The sequence below is a fragment of the Martes martes genome, assembly GCF_963455335.1.
Source record: "Martes martes genome assembly, chromosome: 3".
Classification (NCBI taxonomy): Eukaryota; Metazoa; Chordata; class Mammalia; order Carnivora; family Mustelidae; genus Martes; species Martes martes.
Window position 1 is genome coordinate 8482368 of NC_137890.1, and position 21588 is coordinate 8503955.

The 21588-nt window shown below is 39.5% G+C and overlaps 1 protein-coding gene across 3 annotated transcripts in view; it reads right to left on the reverse strand.

The window, feature by feature from the left end:
- Positions 1-1293: 1293 nt before the first annotated feature.
- BIVM (basic, immunoglobulin-like variable motif containing) overlaps positions 1294-21588 on the reverse strand; it is a 41473-nt gene continuing 21178 nt past the window's right edge. For 2 of the 3 annotated variants that reach the window (XM_080798330.1, XM_080798329.1), the window contains exons 7-11: positions 8332-8464; positions 6676-6762; positions 3960-4056; positions 2881-2964; positions 1294-1626 (exon numbers count right to left, since the gene is read on the reverse strand). In XM_080798330.1, the coding sequence (XP_080654456.1) occupies positions 1600-1626; positions 2881-2964; positions 3960-4056; positions 6676-6762; positions 8332-8464 (428 nt within the window). In that variant the 3' untranslated portion in view covers positions 1294-1599. Of the gene's footprint in view, positions 1627-2661; positions 2965-3959; positions 4057-6675; positions 6763-8331; positions 8465-21588 lie in introns of all 3 variants that reach the window. The other variant, XM_080798328.1, reaches the window with a different exon arrangement.

Sequence of the window (21588 nt, forward strand, 5' to 3'; positions counted from 1 at the left end):
AAAATGGAGATGCCACCTTCTTCTTGGGGTTGTTCTGAGATCAGTGATTTAATATGAAACACCTAATGGGTAATGGTGTTCAAACTAGTTTGCTGAGTGAATGACTGAGGGAGAAAATGCTGTGGGTAAAACTGATACACAAACGATGGATCCTAGAGCAACTTGCCTGCGCCCCTTTAGTGTCTGGGAAAAAGCAAGTTTGGATGTGTTTTAGCTGCTGCACCAACCTGGTCTAATGATGGGCCAGCATAGTAGTGGGGAAAGGAATAGTTTCAGGATTTGATCCAAATGAACATTTTTTTTTAATGCCTACGAGCTGGGTAAAAACAAATAGCCAATGTAGGCATTTGAGCATTACGAGTGCTTTTAAAACCAGAGCAACATGTCTTGAATACAAAATATTCTTTTGAAGGAACAGTAACTAAGGGGTGTGTGTGTATATGACTTACAGCATCCTTTAGATGCTGCTTAAAGAGCTCTCAAGATTCTGAACAGAAATACACATCTTTTGGAGTAACAATAGCAAGCACTATCTGGAAAGCACCGTTCTAAACACTGTACATACATTAATGTATTTATTCTTCAGAACAGTTTATAAAATATATGCTATTATCCCCACCTTACCAATGAGGAAATAAACACAGAAACATTAATCTTAACTTGCCCAAGGTGAAACAGCTAGCGAGTACAGAGCCAGTATTTGAACCTTCATTGCTTCTATGGAGACTCCTAAGAAGAGTCAAAAAATCAAATATGACAGGAACATTACTAACCTTGAAAGAAAAGTGTGCAGTAACTTGCACATAATTTTTGGAAAATTAGTCTCTATAAACCTCATTGTGCTCTTAATAACAGCTGAACTTATATATCATTATTAAGTAATCACATATATCAAGACTTTTATAAAAATTATTAATGGCCAATAGGCGATCTGTATAAATTCATCCTCTTTCTTAGGTGTCACTGTATTCTTTATGTTGCACTTGTCTCCTTTCCTCTTGGTTCTTCCTATCTGCCTCTTCTCTGAAATGTTTCATTAAACTCTATGAAATTGCTGATACTCAGTTATGTTTGACCTATAAAAATGACAACTTCGTTTGGTTCAAACTAATTAAATTTTCTATTTCAGAATCTAAAATTATAGTCATAATGTGTATTGTTTCATTGATTATAAAAGTCTGATACATGATAGTTTCTTATAACACACTACTTAGGGCGCTGTTGTCACATACTTCACACAGAATTCGAAGGGTACTCCCTACCTAAAATAAAGGTTCAAAACATCCACATGATTAAAAGTAGAAAACAAAACTTTATTTGATGAAAACTTCTTAAAAGTTCCAGTGTGAAGTAACAAAATCAACAACCTACAAATCTCTTTCAGTCCTTTGCATTTCACGCAAAATATTCTCTTCAGAAAAATGACCATTTCATAATATATATCCCTGTCTGTAGGCTAGGTATGTCTGAGTGGATAAATGGATATAAAATTCAAAAGAGAAGAAAATGAAAATATTTTAAAAATAAAAATCTGAACCCTCTTCTTGAGGTGTATTGCAATATGGTTACCAACATATTCAGCACCTTGTCATAATCAAGTTACTGATCTGAGTCACGGAACAGCCCCTGAAATGAAAGAACAAGTCATAGGTTGGCAGCAGAAGAAAAATTGACATCAACTAGAGAGGAGCTCAAATATATGAAATCCACTCTTTTGGAACTACTTAACACTCACTTCAAACAGCTAATGGTACAGATTTTTAAAAGAAGCAGCTCAGAGTTGGGAATATGGATATTTGCGCTCTGAGTGACATAACATTCCTAATGCATCTTTAATGCTGTTAACAACATAGGACTCCACGCTGAGGGACTAGTCAAATATCACAAGATCTCATTTCACAGATTACCTTGGAAGTAGAAACTTTGGATTCCACTTGTTTTTTTTTATTCTATCCCAAAACAAGGTTCATTGTAGAAAGAAAGCTCTCAAGACCTGAAAATCTTGCCAATATTGTATACTAAGATACCAAGTCAAAAAAGTCAAGAATATCCTGAATCAATGCACCAATAGAAAAGATGACTTTCTTGAGTCTTCTCTTTTGCCTCTTTATTGAGGATCCTGAGAAAATTAGTCAGGAAACAAATGAGGCAGGCAAGATACTGCGTACAAGTAAAAGAATTCTAGATTCACTAAATTTTAAATGAGCTTTAACCATGAGAGGAAACTAGAAATCAATAGCCCCGATTTTGTTTAAAAGGGCAGATGGTGCCTTAGATCTTGAGTTTAGGAATAAAACTATCTGCAACAAGTGTCTGGTGATTAAGTCATAGGAAATAATTTCATGCTTAAGTATTGCAAATCATGATGCTATTAAGTAAATTTGTGTTTGATTTCTTTATATGCAATTTGTTGGATTTTGTAAAATTGTCCATAATGTTTTCATACTCTTAACTTTAAAAGGACAGTAATCTGTGCTTATCTGCTTATATATCTGAAATCTCCCATCATAATCATATACAACCTTATTTACTGGAGAACTACAAGGGTATGTTTTATACCACAAGATCTGTTCCTATTTAGTGTAGACTTAATAAAACTTCTACTGTCTTAATGCAGTCTTGTATAGACCAGTCATGTGTGTAACACAAAATGTTCAGTACCCAGCATGGTCAGTCATTCCCATCATAATCACTGTAACCCTGATAGCCACTGTTCCTTCTCTCATGGATACTGGACATCTTTTTCCATGCTGAGTCCTGCTGGAAACTAGCACTGAAAGACCGGCCCAGACGCCCATGCTGCTTCTTGGAGATATTATCTTCACTCTCCGATTTGGCAATTCCCTGGGCATGTGTTGGAGGCTGTGATTCTTGTCTCACCGTTCCAAATGGAAAGTTCCAAAGGCCAAATCTTTGCCAATTAAGTCTCTGGAATGCTATGATGCAATGCAGATTTCCCCCAACCTGAGAAGAAAAAAAAGTTGGGTTAAGAAAATAAAAGGAATTATGCTTATAATGTGGGTTTCTATGAATTCCCTTATTTTTCCTCTTTCATCTGCCTCAAAATAGACATTACCAGATTACCTTATCCTGCATCTTTCTCGATCAGCTGCCTTTACAAAAATGTAACAGTTCCCCCCATATGCCTCTCCACCGCTCACACACACTGTTACCTCCCTATTTGCCTAATCCAAACTCCAAAATTTGGGGCACCTAGGTGGCTCAATTGATCGAGCAGCCAACTCTTGATTTTGGCTCAGGTCATGATCCTCAGGGTTGTGAGATCAAGCCTCACATCTGGCTCTGCACACAATGTAGTTTACTTGGGATTCTTTCTCCCTCTGTCCCTCCTCCCCAACTCATTCTCGCACTAGGCTCACTCTCAAATAAATAAATAAATAAAAGTCTTCAAACACCAAGATCATTCCTCTTCCTCTCTCTTCTATGTTCTTGATGTTAGTAGTAGCATAGCAGTGGGATATCAATCCGCAGAATCTACCTTTCCCTGAGAATTTCCCCCAGCTACCTTGTGCATACATGGCTCTGCTTCCTGGCCACAATTCACTGGGCTCAGGAGTGAACACCTGACCCAAACTAGGCCAGAGGCAGGTGAGTCTCAGTCTAGACTGCTCATCTGAAAGCGAGATAGAAGTTGAAGTTCCTGATCTTTCGGAAGTAAATAATCAGATAAGAATAGCATACAGCCCCCAAAAGAATGAGACAAATTGGCTACTTGGCTTCTGATAACATTCTTTAAGCTGATACCAGTCTGTTACGAATCCAGGCTATAGTCTTTGCTTTTCATTCTAAAGATACTCCTGTGTCCTGAAAGTAATTCTCACTTTTCTATCTAAGATAATCTGAAGTGGATTTCCATTATTTACAACCTAAAGAGTGCTGAATAGAATACTGCATATTGGCTGGCTGGGAAATACCTTCAAATACTATTGTGTTCTTACCTTTTTTGTTTTTCGATACTGCAGCCCCCTCTCCAAGTGTCGGATGTCTAGATATTCTGGATTTTGAGTGTTGAGATCAGTAACAATATCTGCCCACCTATAGTGAAAAAGGAAGGATAAAGCACATTTTAAGTACAAAATACCACTGTAATAGAATGTTTTTAAAAGATGTTATTTACTTATTCATTTGAGAGAGAAAGAGACCACATGAGTGGGGCAGAGGGACAAGCAGACTCTGCACTGAGTGCAGAGCCCAATGCAGGACTTGATGTCATGACCCCGAGATCACAGCCTCAGCTGAAATCAAGAGTTGGACGCTTAACCCACTGAGCCACCCAGGTGCCCCTGTAATGGAACCTTTCACATGAGCAATTTGCTGTAATATTACCGTGACAATAATTCTCTTGTCAAGGTTCTTCCACCTACTAAGCTTTAATTCTTTTGTTTATGACATTTCTGTTTAACCAACTATTGCCAAGATTCTGGGTTTTAAAATGGCTACTTTCACAAAGAAATCCATATGTATCAACCTGCTACAGGACATCCTGCAGGCTAGAGTAGAAACAGTCCATATTTCCTTTTTAATTAAAGTCAAGTTTTCAAAAGATTTAAAAGTTACATGAGGGTGCCTGGGTGGTTCCTTCAGTTGGGTGTTCCACTCTTGGTTTTGGCTCAGGTCAGGATCTCCTGGTTAGGTGATGGCCCCACCTCCAGCTCCACATTCAGCTCAGTGGGGAGTCAGCTTCCCCCCCTCCCTCTCCCTCCACCCCTCCCTCCCACTCCTACATGCTCACACTTTCCTCTCTCTCTCTCCCTCTCTGAAATAAATAAATCTTTTAAAAAAAGTTAATGTGCATTTATTCACAGACAACATGACTGATTGTATAGAAAATCCAAAACAATTACAAATTACTTTGGATTATAAAAGTACTACTGAAATTAATGTGTTTGATAAAAATGGAGTATTCAAGTCCTATGTATATAAACAAATTATATTTTCGTACACTACCAGAAAATAATTAGGAACTGAAATCTTTAAAGGAAAGTGCCAAAAGGTGCAATCTTCCAGTTATAAGATAAATAAGTACTAGGGATATAATGTACAACACGGTGACTGTAGCAAACACTGCTCTATGATATATAGAGAAGTTGGTAGGAGAGTAGATCCCAAGAGTTCTCATCACAAGGACTTCTTGTTAACTAAACCTACTGTGGCCATCATTTCACAATATATGTAAATCAAACTATCATCTGGACACCATCAGCTTATATAGTGGTATGTGCCAGTTATTTCTCAGTAAAACTAGAAAATAGACACATTTTTTAAAATAACATTTTTTAAAAACCAGTTACCAATACCATTAGAACACTTAGGGATCTGTACAGCATGGTGACTATACTTAATACTGTACTGTATACTTGAAATTTGCTAAAAGACTACATCTTAAGTGTTACCACCACACACATAGAAAAAGTAAATATGTGAGCTGGTGGATATGTTAATTAAGACTTAATTGCAGTAATCATTTCACAAAATATATGTCAAATCAGTACATTGGACACTTTAAATATATACAATTGTATTTGTGCATTATACCTCAATAAAGCTGGGAAAATTTAGAAAAAAGGTAAAAAAAGGAAAAACAATATCAAATATTGTTGAAGATATGAAGAACCACCAGACTGTCCATACGATGCTGGTGGGAGTATAAAATGGTACAACCCCACAGGAGAACATTTTCCCAGTTTCTTAAATACATATCCATCGTATAATCAGCAATTCCATTCCTAGGTAACTACCCAAGAGAAACAAAACATATAAACATGTCCTCAAAAAACCTGCACAAGAAAATGTGGCATATCCATACAGCAGAAAATTACTTGGCCGTATAAAGGAATGTAGTTCTGGTCCATGCTACGACAGAGATGAACATTGAAAACATTATTCTAAGTCGGGGGGGGGAATAAAAACAGACACAAAAGGCCACACGTTTTATGATTCCATTTATATGAAATGTCCATATTAGGCAAATGCACAGAGATAGAAAGTAGATCAGGGGCTGGGGGGAGGGGGCTGGGGAGTGACTGCTAATGGGTATGGGGTTTCTTTTGGGGGTTACGAAAACATCCTGGAATTAGGTCATGGGGACTGATGCTCAACTCTAAATACGCTAAAATCCATTGAACATTTTTTCCATTTTTAAAGGGTGCACTTTATGGTATGTGAATTTTATTTCAATGAAGCTGTTACTCAAAAATTTTTTGAAGACATGTATATTAATGTTCCCAACAGCTTTACCCACAATAGACCACACTCAAAACAATCCAAATGGTCATCAACAGGAACACAGATAACAAACTATAGTATACTTACGGTACCTAATATCACTTGGCAATAAAAAAAGAAGCATGACATGCATGACAAAGTGGATAATCTCACAGGGCCAGACAAGAAAGAATATTGTACAGCTCCATTGACGTGAATTTCAAGAACATGCAAAGCAATTCCACAGTGATAGAGGTTGTCTCTGGGGACTAACAGGAAAAGAGAATGAGGGTACTTTCCATGCAATGAAAATCTTCCTTATCTTGACTGGGGTGGTGATAGACAAGTACATTCAGTTACCAAAATCCACCTAATGATACAATTAGGATCTGTGCATTTCACTATATTAAATCTCACCTAAATTAGAGAGAAAATGGGAAATTGACGTACTTTTTACAGTGAATAGCAGGATGTTTTCTACTTGATTCTCCAATTAAGATCCAATATTCTACTTCTTGTGGTGAGAGGGGGCCCCTGCTAAATATAAAATTCATTCATAGTAAGCTTAATAAAGGCCATTCGCTCCTTTGAAAATATCGCTTCAACTATGTTAATAAAAGATATACTAACGTTTATTCAAATACGACATTCATTAATGATAGGATAGATACTGGAGTTTAGGTTTGAACAGATTTCTTAAGGCCATTAAAGAGAAAACATAAATTACACTTAGGTTTTAACCTCTATTATAAAACATAGGACTAGGAAAAACAAACAAACAAAAAGGAACATACCTCCTCTCTCAGCATCTAAAAAGAAGAAAAACATCCTAGTATGCTACCAGCATTCTCCAGCCACTCCTCTCCTTTCACTGTGCATTTAAAAAGTTTCAAAAGGCATTCTAGGGACACCTGGGTGGCTCACTGGGTTAAACCGCTGCCTTCGGCTCAGGTCATGATCTCAGGGTCCTGGGATCGAGTCCCGCATCGGGCTTTCTGCTCAGCAGACAGCCTGCTTCCCCTTCTCTCTCTGCCTACTTGTGATCTCTGTCTATCAAATAAATAAATAAAATCTTAAAAAAAAAAAAGGCATTCTAAAAATAAAACCCTAAAGTATACCAATGCCCTAATCCCACCTCTGGAAACTAATCCAAGTAAGTCTGGAGTCAAGCAAGGGGAGGGATTTGCCAAGCTGTAAAGGCATCCAGGTGATTGTTAGGTACAGACAGAGGTGTACCCTAATGGGTACAAAGTAGGAGGACCTACTGTTGCACGTTTTATATTTGATAGATGTCAGGAGTAAAGTGAAGTTGTAGAATGAGACCATAGAAGAAACAACATAGTTCACCTCCAGAGAGATGAATAAAACATTTCAGAGTTTGGAGAGATCAAGTAGTTTCCCCCTTGTTCCTCATTCACAAAAATACACTGTTCAGCTTCCTGGTTCTCCCAGGTCTCAGGATCCTGTCCCAGGATCCTGCAACCCCACAGCGCCGTGAGAGGGGACTCATGCTGCGTGGCCTCCAGCCTCAAAGAACCCATCCTACCCCCAGATGACAGAGCCATGCTCTCCCTGCCTGACCCTCAGATCTCACTCAAAGAGCAGTGCTGCCCCTTCCTCCTCCTGAAGTACCAAGGCCACTCTCCCAGGACAAAGGGGGAACACTGACAAATTCCACATTTTTTCACTATGAGGAAAGAAGAGGCTGCTTAATGGGCTCAGTAGGGACAATTTTTTGATATTAGACTCCATAATTCATTTTCCATGTGGCAAAACGGATGAAAACACCATGACATAAAATGTGAAGTCCTACGCAACCATTTTATAATAAACTTAAGAGTGAGTTTTTAAAAGTCTTTCCCTTCATGAGTCTGAACAACAGTATCTAAGTGGATAATGTAAAAGTACAACTAACCAAATGCCATTCTGCAAAAGAATTCGCTGAAATATAAATGAATAGTCTACCTTTAAAAAACAGAAGTCTAACTTGATCTAAAGAGACCAAATAACCAAATCTTCCAATTTCTGAGCAACTAGGTATTTCTTAATGCTTTCTACCACATATTTTCTTGGGGAATTAGCCACAAAAGATAGGTAAATGCTTACCTGAATGCTTTATTAGCTTTCACGGGGGTTGCTTCAAAGCCAATTGGACAAAAATAATGATTTTGGCAATGATAGATATAAGCCAGCGATTCGTCTTTCAATCCATGAGTTAACTTCGACAAGGCCCCTGAAGCTACACAAAACAAAAGCAAGCAAACTGAAGAACCATAAAACACTGCCAATGCTTTACAAGAACAACTAGTTAAGGACTGTAAGACGTGACTCGGAACACACTGACATTGCTGAGAAAGAGTGAGAAACTATTGATAGATACAAAAAATATTAATACATTTACTTTCAGTTTTATCCTTCTGACTGAAATTCAGATAAACTGAACAGCAAACTAAAGACCTGAACGAAGCCCTTATTTATCAAAACCTTCTCATAGCACATACCTGTCTACAGGATTTAATTACCACATAAAACCCAATACCTAGTGTATACAACAATGGTCTCAACTTTTCTGGTTGTGCACATCTGTCACTGGAGATTTCTGAAGAGACATGCCCATGAGAAGCACTTTTGTTCACAGACTATATAGACTACTGTCTAATATGACTTCGTAGAAGATATACAAAAGGTAAGAATTTTTTATTAAATTAAAATACTGGCATTCTAGCATGTTCTTCCCATTCCACAGTGGTCATCTTACACAGCTCCGGTGGTACGTACACTGATGTGGATGGGTAAATGCAAACTCCAGATAAGACACAAACCCCCAAAATGCAACATACACTTTAGTCTTTCTACAGAAGCTACCCAGACTAGAGGGACAGCTTTCGTAAGCCAAGTGATGAGATAAGAACATCTCCCAGACGGGCTGCTCATACCACAGAATCCTCTTATAACCGCTCCTCCTTTAAGACTTCCCACAGCTCTATTAGTTGTGAAGTCACTTCAAAAGTCTTACCATAAGCAATAAGTTTTTACCAGCACTCGATACTCAAACCCATTAAATGAGGTTTCATTAACTTGCATCTCCTGGAAGAAACTGAATTATTCATGAACAAATAGCCCGTTAAAACTGGAAATCCTAAAAATAGGCGAAGAAGTCGATGAAAGGTGGCAATTTACGATTTCCCTGATTGACCTCCCGGCCACTGACACAGCTGAAGACCAGTAAGAACAGCAGGTCAATGACCACAGCAAAGCTAAGGCGGCAGGACGCCACCCCACCCCTCGCAGACACCACGATTTGTGAGCTGCATGGGGGTGATAACATTTCTAGCTTCAGTTCCTTCTCCAAGGCTTCCTCGAGGTCTTCCCCATAGACTTTTACTTCATGGCCTACCACCAGGACATACCTGCATGGCAAGGTAAACTTTCCCACTAAAATTTCTATTTCATAATGACAAGTGATAAATATTTCTGCCGCTTTTGGTTGACTTCCCTTGGCAATTTAAAAACGAACATCCAGGTCACCTGGGTGACTCGGTCGATGGGGCGTCTGCCTTCTACTTGGGTTGTGATCCTAGGGTCCTGGGATCGAGTCCCGTACCGGGCTTCCTGCTCTGCAGGGAGCCTGCTTGTCTCTCTGCCTCTGGCTCTCTGTCTCTCATGAATAAATAAAGAAAATCTTAAAAAAAAAAAAACCCACAAAAAAAAAAAAAAAAACCTAACATCCAAGGGCAGCTCTAATGGATGAACTAAAACTCAGAAGAGGATCCTTATGTCATTACTATAGTTGAATGTCATTGTAGATAGGCTCCAGGATTGTGAGCAAATGTCAGTGTAAGCATTTGGACTCCTAACAAAATTCAATAATTACAAAAGATGGTTATACATATAACTGGTTTAGAAAAAACTCTTAAAATCTTTCTTAAAATTGTGAAAATGTCAAACACAAAGTTTTCCCAACTGACTAAAACTTTTACTAAATAACTAAAGCTTATAATAAAAGGGATTTTTAATTACAGATTTTTAATGGATATCTTTAAGTATTTCACATTTTCCTTCTTTAAAGTCAAATGTAAAATAAAACACCTGACTTCATTAGTGTGACTGTAAAGTGTAATGACTCTAATGTCCTGGAATATATTCAAGAAGTTAGGGGCAATTGAGATAGGTAAGAAAATTTGTTCTCATTAACCTTCACATCTTCTTGTCTGCTGCACTCTTTTTTTTTTTTTTCCAAGAGTACAGGTGATACAAACACTCTTTGACCATGTCCTCATTTTCCAGAAGAAGACATGAGGCGGGGGGTGGGGGGGGTGGTTCTATGGAGTAAAAATTATGGGCTTAGTGCTAGTCACGGATGTTTCTGCTCTTTACTTCAAGGTTCTGATTGATTTAGATTAGGGATTACCAAAATTTTTTCTTAAAGGGCCAGAGAGTAAATATTTGAGGTTTGTGGGTCGTGAGCATTCCCCATACTAGTCCCCTCTGCCACTGTAGAATGCAGCCAGCCACAGGCAACGTGTAAGCAAACGGTTACGGCTGTGCTCTAGTCAAACTTTGTTTACAAAAAGGACTATAGTTTGATGACCCCTAATTTAATAATTTTCAAATTTTTTTGTTATAGAACCTTTCTGCAAGCAAAGTTGATATGGCAGGCTAGTGCATTAAAAGGCAAAAAGCCACGGCCAAAAAGGGAGTAGGGAATCTGGATGCCCAGTCCTTTCCACTGTTAGCACCAAGAGTGCCATGGAATTCCCATGGCTCAACTGAGCGCAATTTGAAAATCACTGAATTTCCTATCAATGGAAGATCCGTCTCTTGATAGAAAGACTACAGCCCGACACACAGGGCTTGTTAAACAACTGATTGCTGATACCCAACCCCAGAGTGTCTGACCCAGTAGGTCTGGAGTGGGAACCAAGAATGTGCAGGTCTAACAAGTTAGCAGGTGATGCTGATATTGGTCCAAGGATCCCATTTGAGACTTGGTCTAGAGTTAAAGGAAAATTCTGTTTAACTCAATGCAGTAAGAAATCTGTGAGCACCTAACTATACCACGAACGGCATGAAAACAGGAGGCAAGTAATGCACAGTACCCTGACCGGCCCTCCTAGAAGATAAAACAAGTAACTTCACTACAGAGCGTAATAGGACAGTACCACAGAAAAGGGATATAATTCATAGGAGAAAGAGCACATCAGGTCCGAAGAATCAAGAAGGGTGGCATTCAAGACAGAACTTAAGGAAGTGCTAGGATTTCAACAATCCAGACAGAGGAAAAGCCAGGAGGAGAAAACGAAATCATCGCAGGGAAGGGATGTAATCAGGGAACAGCAGGTGGGCTAGTTTAGAGTATAAGGTATACGACAGCATAGCGAATCCTACCGTAGGGCACCCTCAGAATTTCAGGATAAGGTCAAAAAAGATCCCCCTCTGAAATAAAAGACAGTAAACACAGTATTTAATACATTAAGGTCATCATTCAAGGAAGTAGTAGGCAGGAGAAGGCACAAAAATGTGTTACTGATAGAAACGAAATTCAGCACGATGCTTGGCCTACCCCAGAGTATTTCTCAAAAATCCAAAACCTACAGGACAAAGGAACCTCTTCCAACTGCAGGACCCGATCTGTATGGTGCACAAGAAGGAGAAAAGCACTAGCAGAATCAGCCTGCCCACTCTACACAGGAGAGGGGTACACTTCCCGGGCTGCCAACAAGAGAATTCTGGTCCCTTTGGTTATATATTCCTCACTCGAAGTTAATATACAAACACTCTGGCATTCTTTGAGTCTGTTTAATCCAAGTTTGTTCTATAGAGCCTGATCATCTATAGGGAAACTATAGAGAACTCTGGAAGAATGTATCATAATGTATTTTACACCTTCAAAGACAAGAACCAGATTCTTTAATCCAGAAACATAACATTATCCTGCAAGGCTCGTCCTCCCTTGACATACTTTAAATACAACTGGTCCATGTAGGACAGCAGTGGAAGGCCCATCTGCGTTGGCTTTGAATGATGCTAAGGATTTTATGCTTTAAGCAAGCATTGGAGAGCTCCTAAAGTAGAAGGATCTACTAGCACTGCACGTTGAGGAGTGCCATGGTGCCTAATAAGAACTGGAGAAACCAGGGGATGAGGAAAACAGATTATTACTGCGAAGTCCACCTGAGACATGCAAAGGCACTGTGGTAAGCTCGTAACAGTGGCCACAGTGAGCTTATATATGTATTATATTGGGAAAGGGTGGAGGTAGCTATTCTTGGTTAAGGAAAACTAAGGAGTATAATACATACTAGAATAAAAATTAAATACATGAGCATTAGTATAATTATTAGGCTACCTGATCAAAAAAATTAATCTAGGGGCACCTGGGTGACTCAGTCAGTTAAGCATCTGCCTTCAGCTCAGGTCATGATCCCAGGGTCCTGGGATTGAGCCCCACGTCCAGCTCCCTAGGGAATCTGCTTGTCTCTCTCTCTCTCTCTCTCTCTCTCTCTCTCTCTCTTTGCCCCTCTCCCTGCCCCCACTGGTGAACTCTCTCTCTCTCTCACTCAAATAAATAAATAAAATCTTTCTAAAAATTTTTAAAAATTAATCTAGATTTCCCTGGGACAAATGTTGGTGGCTAAGTGAACCAACGGTTTTAAGTTAACCGAATAATAATAATAGTAATAAAATAATAATAAGTGAACCAATGTTCGAACTAGTTGTTGACCACTTACCACACAAACTTTTATTATGAGTAATTTTTAAAAAATGGGCGCCTGGGTGGCTCAGTTGGTTAAGCGACTACCTTCAGCTCAGGTCATGATCCTGGAGTTCCAGGATCGAGTCCCACATCACACTCCTGGCTCAGTGGGGAATCTGCTTCTCCCTCTCACTCTCCCCCCTCTCATGCTCTCCCTCTCATTCTCTCTCTCAAATAAATAAATAAAATCTTTAAAAAAAATACTTCTACTCATGTTAACAGTTAATCTGTTAATTTCATCAAAACCCCTGTATTTTTTAAATTTTTTAATTTTTTAATTAACATATAACGTATGATTAGCCCCAGGGGTACAGGTATGTGAATCGCCAGGTTTACACACTTCACAGCACTCACCATAACACATACCTTCCCCAATGTCCATAACCCAACCACCCTCTCCCTACCCCTCTCCCCCCGGACAACCTCAGTTTGTTCTGTGAGATTAAGAGTCTCTTATGGTTTGTCTCCCTCCCAATCCCATCTTGTTTCATTTATTCTTTTCCTACCCCCCAAACCTCCCATCTCCACTTCCTCATATCAGGGAGATCATATGAGAGTTGTCTTTCTCCGATTGACTTATTTCGCTAAGCATAATACCCTCTAGTTCCATCCATGTCATCGCAAATGGCAAGAGTTCCTTTCTTTTGATGGCTGCATAGTATTCCATTGTATATATGGACCACATCTTCTTTATCCATTCATCTGTTGATGGGCATCTAGGTTCTTTCCACAAAAACCCCTGTGTTTTGTTTTTATTCCATGAGTGAGCTTGGTTTCCATTTACTGAGGGAGCCCTGGAAATGAGCATGTCAGCAAGCACTGGGGCATTCCAAAGTCGAAGAAGCCTAGTACCCAGGAAAACAGCCCTAATAATTCTTTAAAAATAATTGAAACAAAAAGCAGCAGCACCTGGGTGGCTCAGTGGGTTAAGCCTCTGCCTTCAGTTCAGGTCATGATCTCAGGGTCCTGGGATCGAGCCCTGCATCGGGCTCTCTGCTCAGCAGGGAGCCTGCTTCCCTTCCTCTCTCTCTGCCTGCCTCTCTGCCTACTTGTGATCTCTGTCAAATAAATAAATAAAATCTTAAAAAAAAAAAAAGTCATGAAGGACTACTAGTTTGTTAGGAAATAAAACAAAATACAAACACAGAAAAGATCTGCAAATGAGGGAGTTTCTAATAAAAGTCGGGCAGGGGCGCCTGGGTGACTCAGTGGGTTAAAGCCTCTGCTTTCAGCTCAGGTCATGATCCCAGAGTCCTGGGATCGAGCCCCACATCAGGCTCTCTGCTCCGTAGGGAGCCTGCTTCCTCCTCTCTCTGCCTGCCTCTCTGCCTTCTTGTGATCTCTGTCTTTCAAATAAATAAACAAAATCTTAAAAAAAAAAAAAAAGTAGGGCATAAAATCTTAAAGTTGAACAGGATATTTGAGCAAAACATGTTTAAAATTCCAGAACGGTGGTTCCTAAATCGACTGTCTCCAGGGCCCTATTAGTATTTTCCCACATCCCATTAATAAGTAACTACATTTTCTTACTTTGGGAATTCACTTAAATTTATATAACTGATGCTTCTGCTATACTCAGATTTTCTTTGATACCACATTCTTTCTGATATCATATTTTCTTTCATATTGTAATTTTTGAGTCTTGGTGATTCCCCTGATTTCCTTGAGTTTTACCGACCCTTCTCTGCATAGGTCCTGACCCTCTACCTGGATGCTTCTGACAGTAATACAACAAAAATGCATGAATTTCTCTGCTGAAATCCTTTTCTGATTGGTAGGCAATAAGACAAGCAAGTAAAGGACTCATGAGTCTTAGGCTGGTGTCTCCTGGGGGTCCCACACATAATGCAGTCTTGGGACAGCAGCCCAAGGAGTATATCACAGCACTTTTCCATTGTCTCGGACACATCCATGTGACATCCTCCCATTAATTATTGCATTACTTATAGAAAAGTTCTGCCAATTGCTGCTCTGGGTTTATGATGCTCAGCATGGACATACCCAAGTGGCTACACAAGATCCCTTAGAACATTTCTTTTTCTTTACTGTCACACTAGAAAAAATTAAGTTTTACTAACATTTATTCTATGGATTGAGCATGCATGTCATGAAACGTCACATGTCATACATGCACAGTCACCAGAGAAGGGTGGGTGTCCCACAGAGGAGGTGCTGGCTCACATTACTACTGACTGTACCATGACACCCTTGCTCCATCAAAATTCCATCTTTAGTGTAAATATTTTAAGAGCTTTAATGAATAGAATCATTATTTCACTTTGTAATAACTGGAGAATGTTTAAATCTTTGGGGCCAGGAAAACATTCTACTTACCCTATGAAAATAAATGCAGAAATCTTATTATAAAATCAAGGTCTGGAGCACCTAGGTGGCTCAGTCAGTTAGGCATCTGACCTCAGCCCTTATTATGATCTCAGGGTCCTGGAATCAAGCCCCGCATTGCACTCCCCACTCAGTAGGGAGTCTGCTTGTCCCTCTCCCTTTGTCCCTCCCCCTGCTCATGCTGTCCCTCTGTCTCTCTCTCTCTATCAAATAAATAAATATAGTCTTTAAAAAATAAATAAAAACAAAATAAAGGTCTTCTAAAAAGTATCCATTTCCTTTCACAAAAAGCGTCCCAAACCCACTGACTAGATGTCATTCCAATAACACTGATGCCAATAATAGTCACCCTGGCAGATACTTTTTTAAGAAGAAAAATATGTGGGGCACCTGAGTGACTCAGTCAGTTGAGCATCTGCCTTCGGCTCAGGTCATGATCTCAGGGGTCCTGGGATTGAGCCCCATCACTCTCCCTGCTTAGCAGGGAGCCTGCTTCTCACTCTCTTTTGCCATCTCTATTGCTATCTCTGTCTCTCTCTCTCTAATAAATCAATAAAATCTTTTTTAAAAATCTGAAAATCAAAAAAAAAAAAAACCTCTGTGCTAAGGAGAAACAGAGCATTTTGGGGAAAAAATGTTTAGTAATACTTCTATCAGTATATAATTTTATTGCTGAAAATGACATATGTTAATTATAAACAATACCAACTATACGAGAGCTCTAAAATGCACTAGGTTCATTAAAAGAAGCCAACACCGGGACCCACAGAACAACATGTGGTTAGGTTTGAGATGTGAAATCAGGCTGACCAGGTCTGACACCTGATTTTACCACTCGCTAGCTGTGCAACCCTGTTCAGCTCATCGAACTTTCCATGTCTGCTTCCATCAGGAAAGGGCAAAATGATCCACCTGTACAGGACTTCTACAGAATTAAAGCAAGTAAGTCAGCACGATGCCTAGCACACACTAAACCCCCACTAAACAATGGTTTTATTGCTATAAAATTAATTTTTGAAAAACTGAGAAGTAGGAATATAAAGCAAAATATATCAAAATGCTCTTACATTTAAGCGAAATTACCTCGGGCACCTGGGTGGCTCAGTCCATTAAGCTCCAACTCTATTTCAGCTCAGGTCATGATCTCAGGGTCCTGAAATCAAGCCCAGTGGCTGTCTCTATGGTCAGCAAGGAGTCTGCTTGTCCCTCTTCCCCTGCTACTCCCCCACCTACCACTCACAAGGTCAAGCACTCTCTTTCTCTCTCAAATAAATAAATAAAGTCTTAAAAAACTGAAAAATTAATGAAAAAGCTTTACCCTCAAAATTACCCTCAAAAGCTAATACATGAGCAAGATGACAATGGTCAATATGATCTATAAAACAATCATGGTAATGATGAGCGTCCTGTTCTGCAGACTGATACTATAAGCTACCATCACCGTCAACTAAAATACACACCTGGCAAGGATAAAAATCTAGAACCTATGTAATTAATATTATTTTCCTTTAATTTGAAGAAATATAGTATAAGATGTCTCTTTCCTAGAACAAAACATATATACATTCTTAGCAAATGTGTCTGGGGCTAACAGACACATTTAAATTAAATATTAGTAAATATTAGTAAAAAGTACATTAAGGAATCAGCAGGATTACCAAAGATGCTCCTTACTTGTCAATGCTGATTTTTAAAAAACAAAAACAAATAAACAAACAACAACAACAACAAAAACAGACCAAAGACCTTAAAACCCCAAAACTGTATAAATAAACATTCGGTATTAAAGCAGGAATAATCAATATACCAAATGAAAGTCAAGCCACTCATCTGAATGATAGCTTATGGAAAACTCTATATATATCCATAACTGGTACTGATATGAGAAACAAAGGCAAAAGAAATGTAGCTTAAAATAAAATCTCCTTAACAGTTTGCAGCCCACGGATAGACACCTGAAGCACGCAGAGCGTGACCTTCCTCAAAGAACCCGGGGCTGCCTTAGTGCCTTCGTGGTCAAATGGAACTTTATTTATTTTGGCAGCAGCTGGCCACTCAAGGTCCGGAAAGCCTTGCTTCCAGATCTTGGAGACTTGTACTATCTCTAACCCCCACTAATTAAAAAGTATACCATCAGTCACTCCTCACAATCCCAGGATAGCTCTTTCTGCCCACAGGTCCCACAGGGAAGGGGTAGAGGTCTGGGCAGGAGAGACAGGAGGCCCCTGACTCCCTAACTGGGCTCCAGAACTATTCCTGGCAGGTGGAGATGCCAAGACAGAGAGGAACAAGAGATAAGGGAACAAACCAAGATTGCAGAAGAATGTCAAGGCCACAAGCTTCCCAGTCAGTTCTCAAAAGCCCGCGGTGACAACACACTCAGGACCCTTCTCACTCTAGAGAGTTGTTCTGTTTCCTTTCTGCTCTCACCTTCACTTAATAAACTTTCCCTTGACTTCGCCCTTTTGTGCCTCAAGATTCATTCTTCGACTCCCTGAGACCAGAACCCCGAAATCCTGCAACAGTACCCCTGCTAATTAAACTGTGACTGGTTTAGTTCCTATATTTGTATCTACAAATAAATGTGGCTTAAAGAGATAGACATTGATCATAATACATAAGCTCAATCACAGAAATATTCATAGTATTCATAGTATGTTGTTGTCTAAAGAATTCTGAGTTTAGGATGATTTCATACAACAGAACATAAATGGGAAAATAAATACAATTACATAAAACATTACGTTTTTAAATTGATTCATGGTTTAAATGGTTTTTCTTCCTTGGGGTATAGAGACCCTAAAAAACCCTGCCAATGACATAACAAAAGTACTAGATAAAATATTTAAAAGATCTGTTAAAATATATAACTGAAGGATCTCCAGAGATTAAACAAGAAATAAAAGTGGAGGTTCTACGGAGGCCTTTGTGCTGAGGGTTTCTGCTAAACCCCATAGAAGGTAAGCTTCTACTCGATTTCTGCAGGACGTCTGCAGGAAATAAGGCTGGGGGTGCCCAGGACAGAGCGGGAAGGAAACCAAAATATGCCTGTCACCCAACATATGCCTCTTTGACATAAAAATTATTTTGAGCTGAAGACAATTAAGAAGACACAAATGTAGGAAAAGCTTTCTCAACCCTCCCCTTCCCTACCTAAAGGCAGGATGTAAATTCTCCTTTTATGGGAAATAGGACTCTTAGCCCAGATATGGCACCAGAGGAATCTGCAAACAACCTTGTTCCATTAGTTCCCTACCATATGAGTAACCTTCCCTGGGAAGCCCTGGGCTCCCAAAATAGCCTCCCTTTGTCCCCTCGATTCTCTACGAATGTATTGTTCTTTGTTGCAGATGCTAAGGAAGCTGTTCTAAGCCACCACGCTGAGTTACTTTTCACTGAGGTTTCTCCTACCTGAAGTGTGCTGTACATGTTAATAAACTTGTTCATCTGTCTTTTTGTTACAGGTCTCAGCTGAAAACCCAAGAGAGGTGGAGGTAAGGTTTGCCTTCCCTTGCAAGAGGACAAGAGGAGGGAGCCCATGCAAAGCTAGGGCAACACGATGCTGTTTAAAGGTGAACCAGAAAGAAACTGACTACCCGGAACAGAGATCGAAGAAATGTGCCTGTCCAAATTTTGGTTTGATAGAGGAGGAAAGATTTCCCCTAAGAATTCAAAATCATAAGCCAGTTCAAAATGATGCCACCTGTCTCATCACAACAAAAATCCTCAATTAGAGAGTTTAAATAAAAATTGTCCCAGGTCTCCAGGAAATGGGCAAAACCAAATGCAAATCTTCTCTCAAGATTCTTAAATTCAAACCGCGCCCCAAACACTACCACAGAAATAGATCCAACTAAACAGATTACAGTTTTAAAAAATTAAACACACAAGGAAACACAGCATCTCAAGTGAAATCCAAAAGAAACAAGAGAAAGTAGAATCAGACAAATTTTTGATATTAGATCAAATACAGGGGAAAAAATGGTTTAATGGATTTGGAACAAAAAAATAAAGGGGGCTTGAAATTGTAAGAAAAAAGAGACCTTAAAAAATAAAATGGGGGTGGGGGTGCCTGGGTGGCTCAGTGGGTTAAGCCTCTGCCTTCGGCTCAGGTCATGGTCTCAGGGTCCTGGGATTGAGCCCCCCATCGCATCGGGCTCTCTGCTCAGTGGGGAGCCTGCTTCCTCCTCTCTCTGCCTGCCTCTGCCCACTTCTGATCTCTCTCTGTCAAATAAATACATAAAATCTTTAAAAATAATAATAATAATAATAAAATAAAATAAAATGGGGAAGGTGAAATGTGTGAAGGTAGTTAAAGGTACAAACTTCCGGTTATAAAATCAGCCAGATATGGGGATGTAATGTACAGCAAGGAGACTCTGGTTACTAATGCTGTATTGTAGAGTTGAAAGCTGTAAAGGAAGTAAAGCTTGAAAGTCCTCATCACAAGAAATCTGTAACTAGGTGTGGTGACAGATTTGAGCCACACCTATTGTGTTGGTCATTTTGCAATGCATACAATAGCAAATCATTATTATGTTATGGAGCCGGAACTAATATCATTTTATATGCCAGTTATACCTCAAGTTTAAAAAAAATTTTTTTAAACAGATTTGAAAAAGAACTAGATATTTCTGGAATGAAAAACATGACAATTTTTAAAAAAACTGAAATTCAATGGACAATTTCTTCAAAAAGCCAACTAGACAACGTTGGAAGAGAAAATTAGCAAACTGGAAAGTATATCCTTTCATAGTTTTTTTTTTTAAATTAACATATAATGTATTATTAGCCCCAGGGGCACAGGTCTGTGAATCACCAGGTTTACTTTCATAATTTTTAATTGTCTGACCAGTTTCTGAGGGAGGTGTACTGATAGTCTCACTAGAAACAGGAAAAACACACACACACACACACAAAACCCAGAAACAAAAAAAGAAAAACACACCATTCATTTAAAAAGCTGCTTTTTCCACAGGGACAGGTTCTCTGCAAATGCACAGAATTCAGGGAGTAAGAATAAAAGCTAACATTTACTGAGTCCCGACTCTGTGTCAGGCAAGGAGCTAGGTATATTACAAATACATCTCTTTTTATCTTCACAGTGACCCTATGTGATGGGTACAGATATGGAAAGACGAAGGTCTACATTGGGCTCAGTAGGTCGTCCTAAATGCCTTGTTCAAGGTCACAGAACCAGTGTGTGTAGAAACCGACACGTCAACTCCCAATCTGCCTGACTTAGAACCAACTTGATACACCTGCTACAGGTCAACAGAATAGATCCTACTCTCTGTTCAGTCCTTCGCCGTGATAAACCACGTACCCTCTCCCTTTGACCAGACTGGTTAGGTTTCTTGGAGCCTTCTTCTCTACGAGGTCTCCACCTCAGGCTTCTGCGTCTATGCTTGGCTCGTCCAGCTTCAGCAAGAATCCCGCTGAGCCAGTTTAGAGAGATTCTCTCACCCGCCATCGCTGACCAGTTTCCTCACCCACCGCTGTTGGTGTCCAAGCCTGTAGCCTGCCCACCATTAGAATCCTCTCAGACCACTTAGCAAGAATCCTCCTAACCCCCCTTCATGTCCCCTTACAGTAACCTCCCACCTGCTGACCATCCCCTCGCTTTGCTAATTGACCATAAATTCCCAGAAGTCTTTGTTGTACTCAGGGTTGAATCCCATCTCTGCCCCCATGATAATAATCCATTATGACAGTCTTGAAGGAAGACTTTCTTATCATTTTAACAAGTATCAGAATTCATTTTAACAAGTGTCTTTAACTATAATTTTCTGGTTAGTAAAGTCAAACGTCTATGGTGAAATGTGAAAGATGGAAATTGTCAATATAATTAGCATATAACTAAAACAATCCTGAAGATCAATTCCATTACCCTGTGTTATAGCCAAGACTATTCTGTAACAGAACTACGTCACTTCCAAAATCTGAAATCTGGGTGGCTCAGTCGGTTAAGCGTCTGCCTTCGCCTCAGGTCGTGATCCCGGGGTCCTGGGATCGAGCCCCGTATTGGGCTCACTGCTCAGCTGGAAGCCTGCTTCTCCCTCTCCCATTCCCCCTGCTTATGTTCCTTCTCTCGCTGTCTCTCCCTCTATGTTAAATAAATAAATAAAATCTTAAAAAAAAAAAAATCCATTGTCCTGTTAGACATGTTGTCACTATGCAGGCCTAACATCAAATATTCTAAAATCCTGGCATTCCTTTTTAGGAAGAGGAACTGCAAATTCCATGTTGCTTCCTGAAAGAAT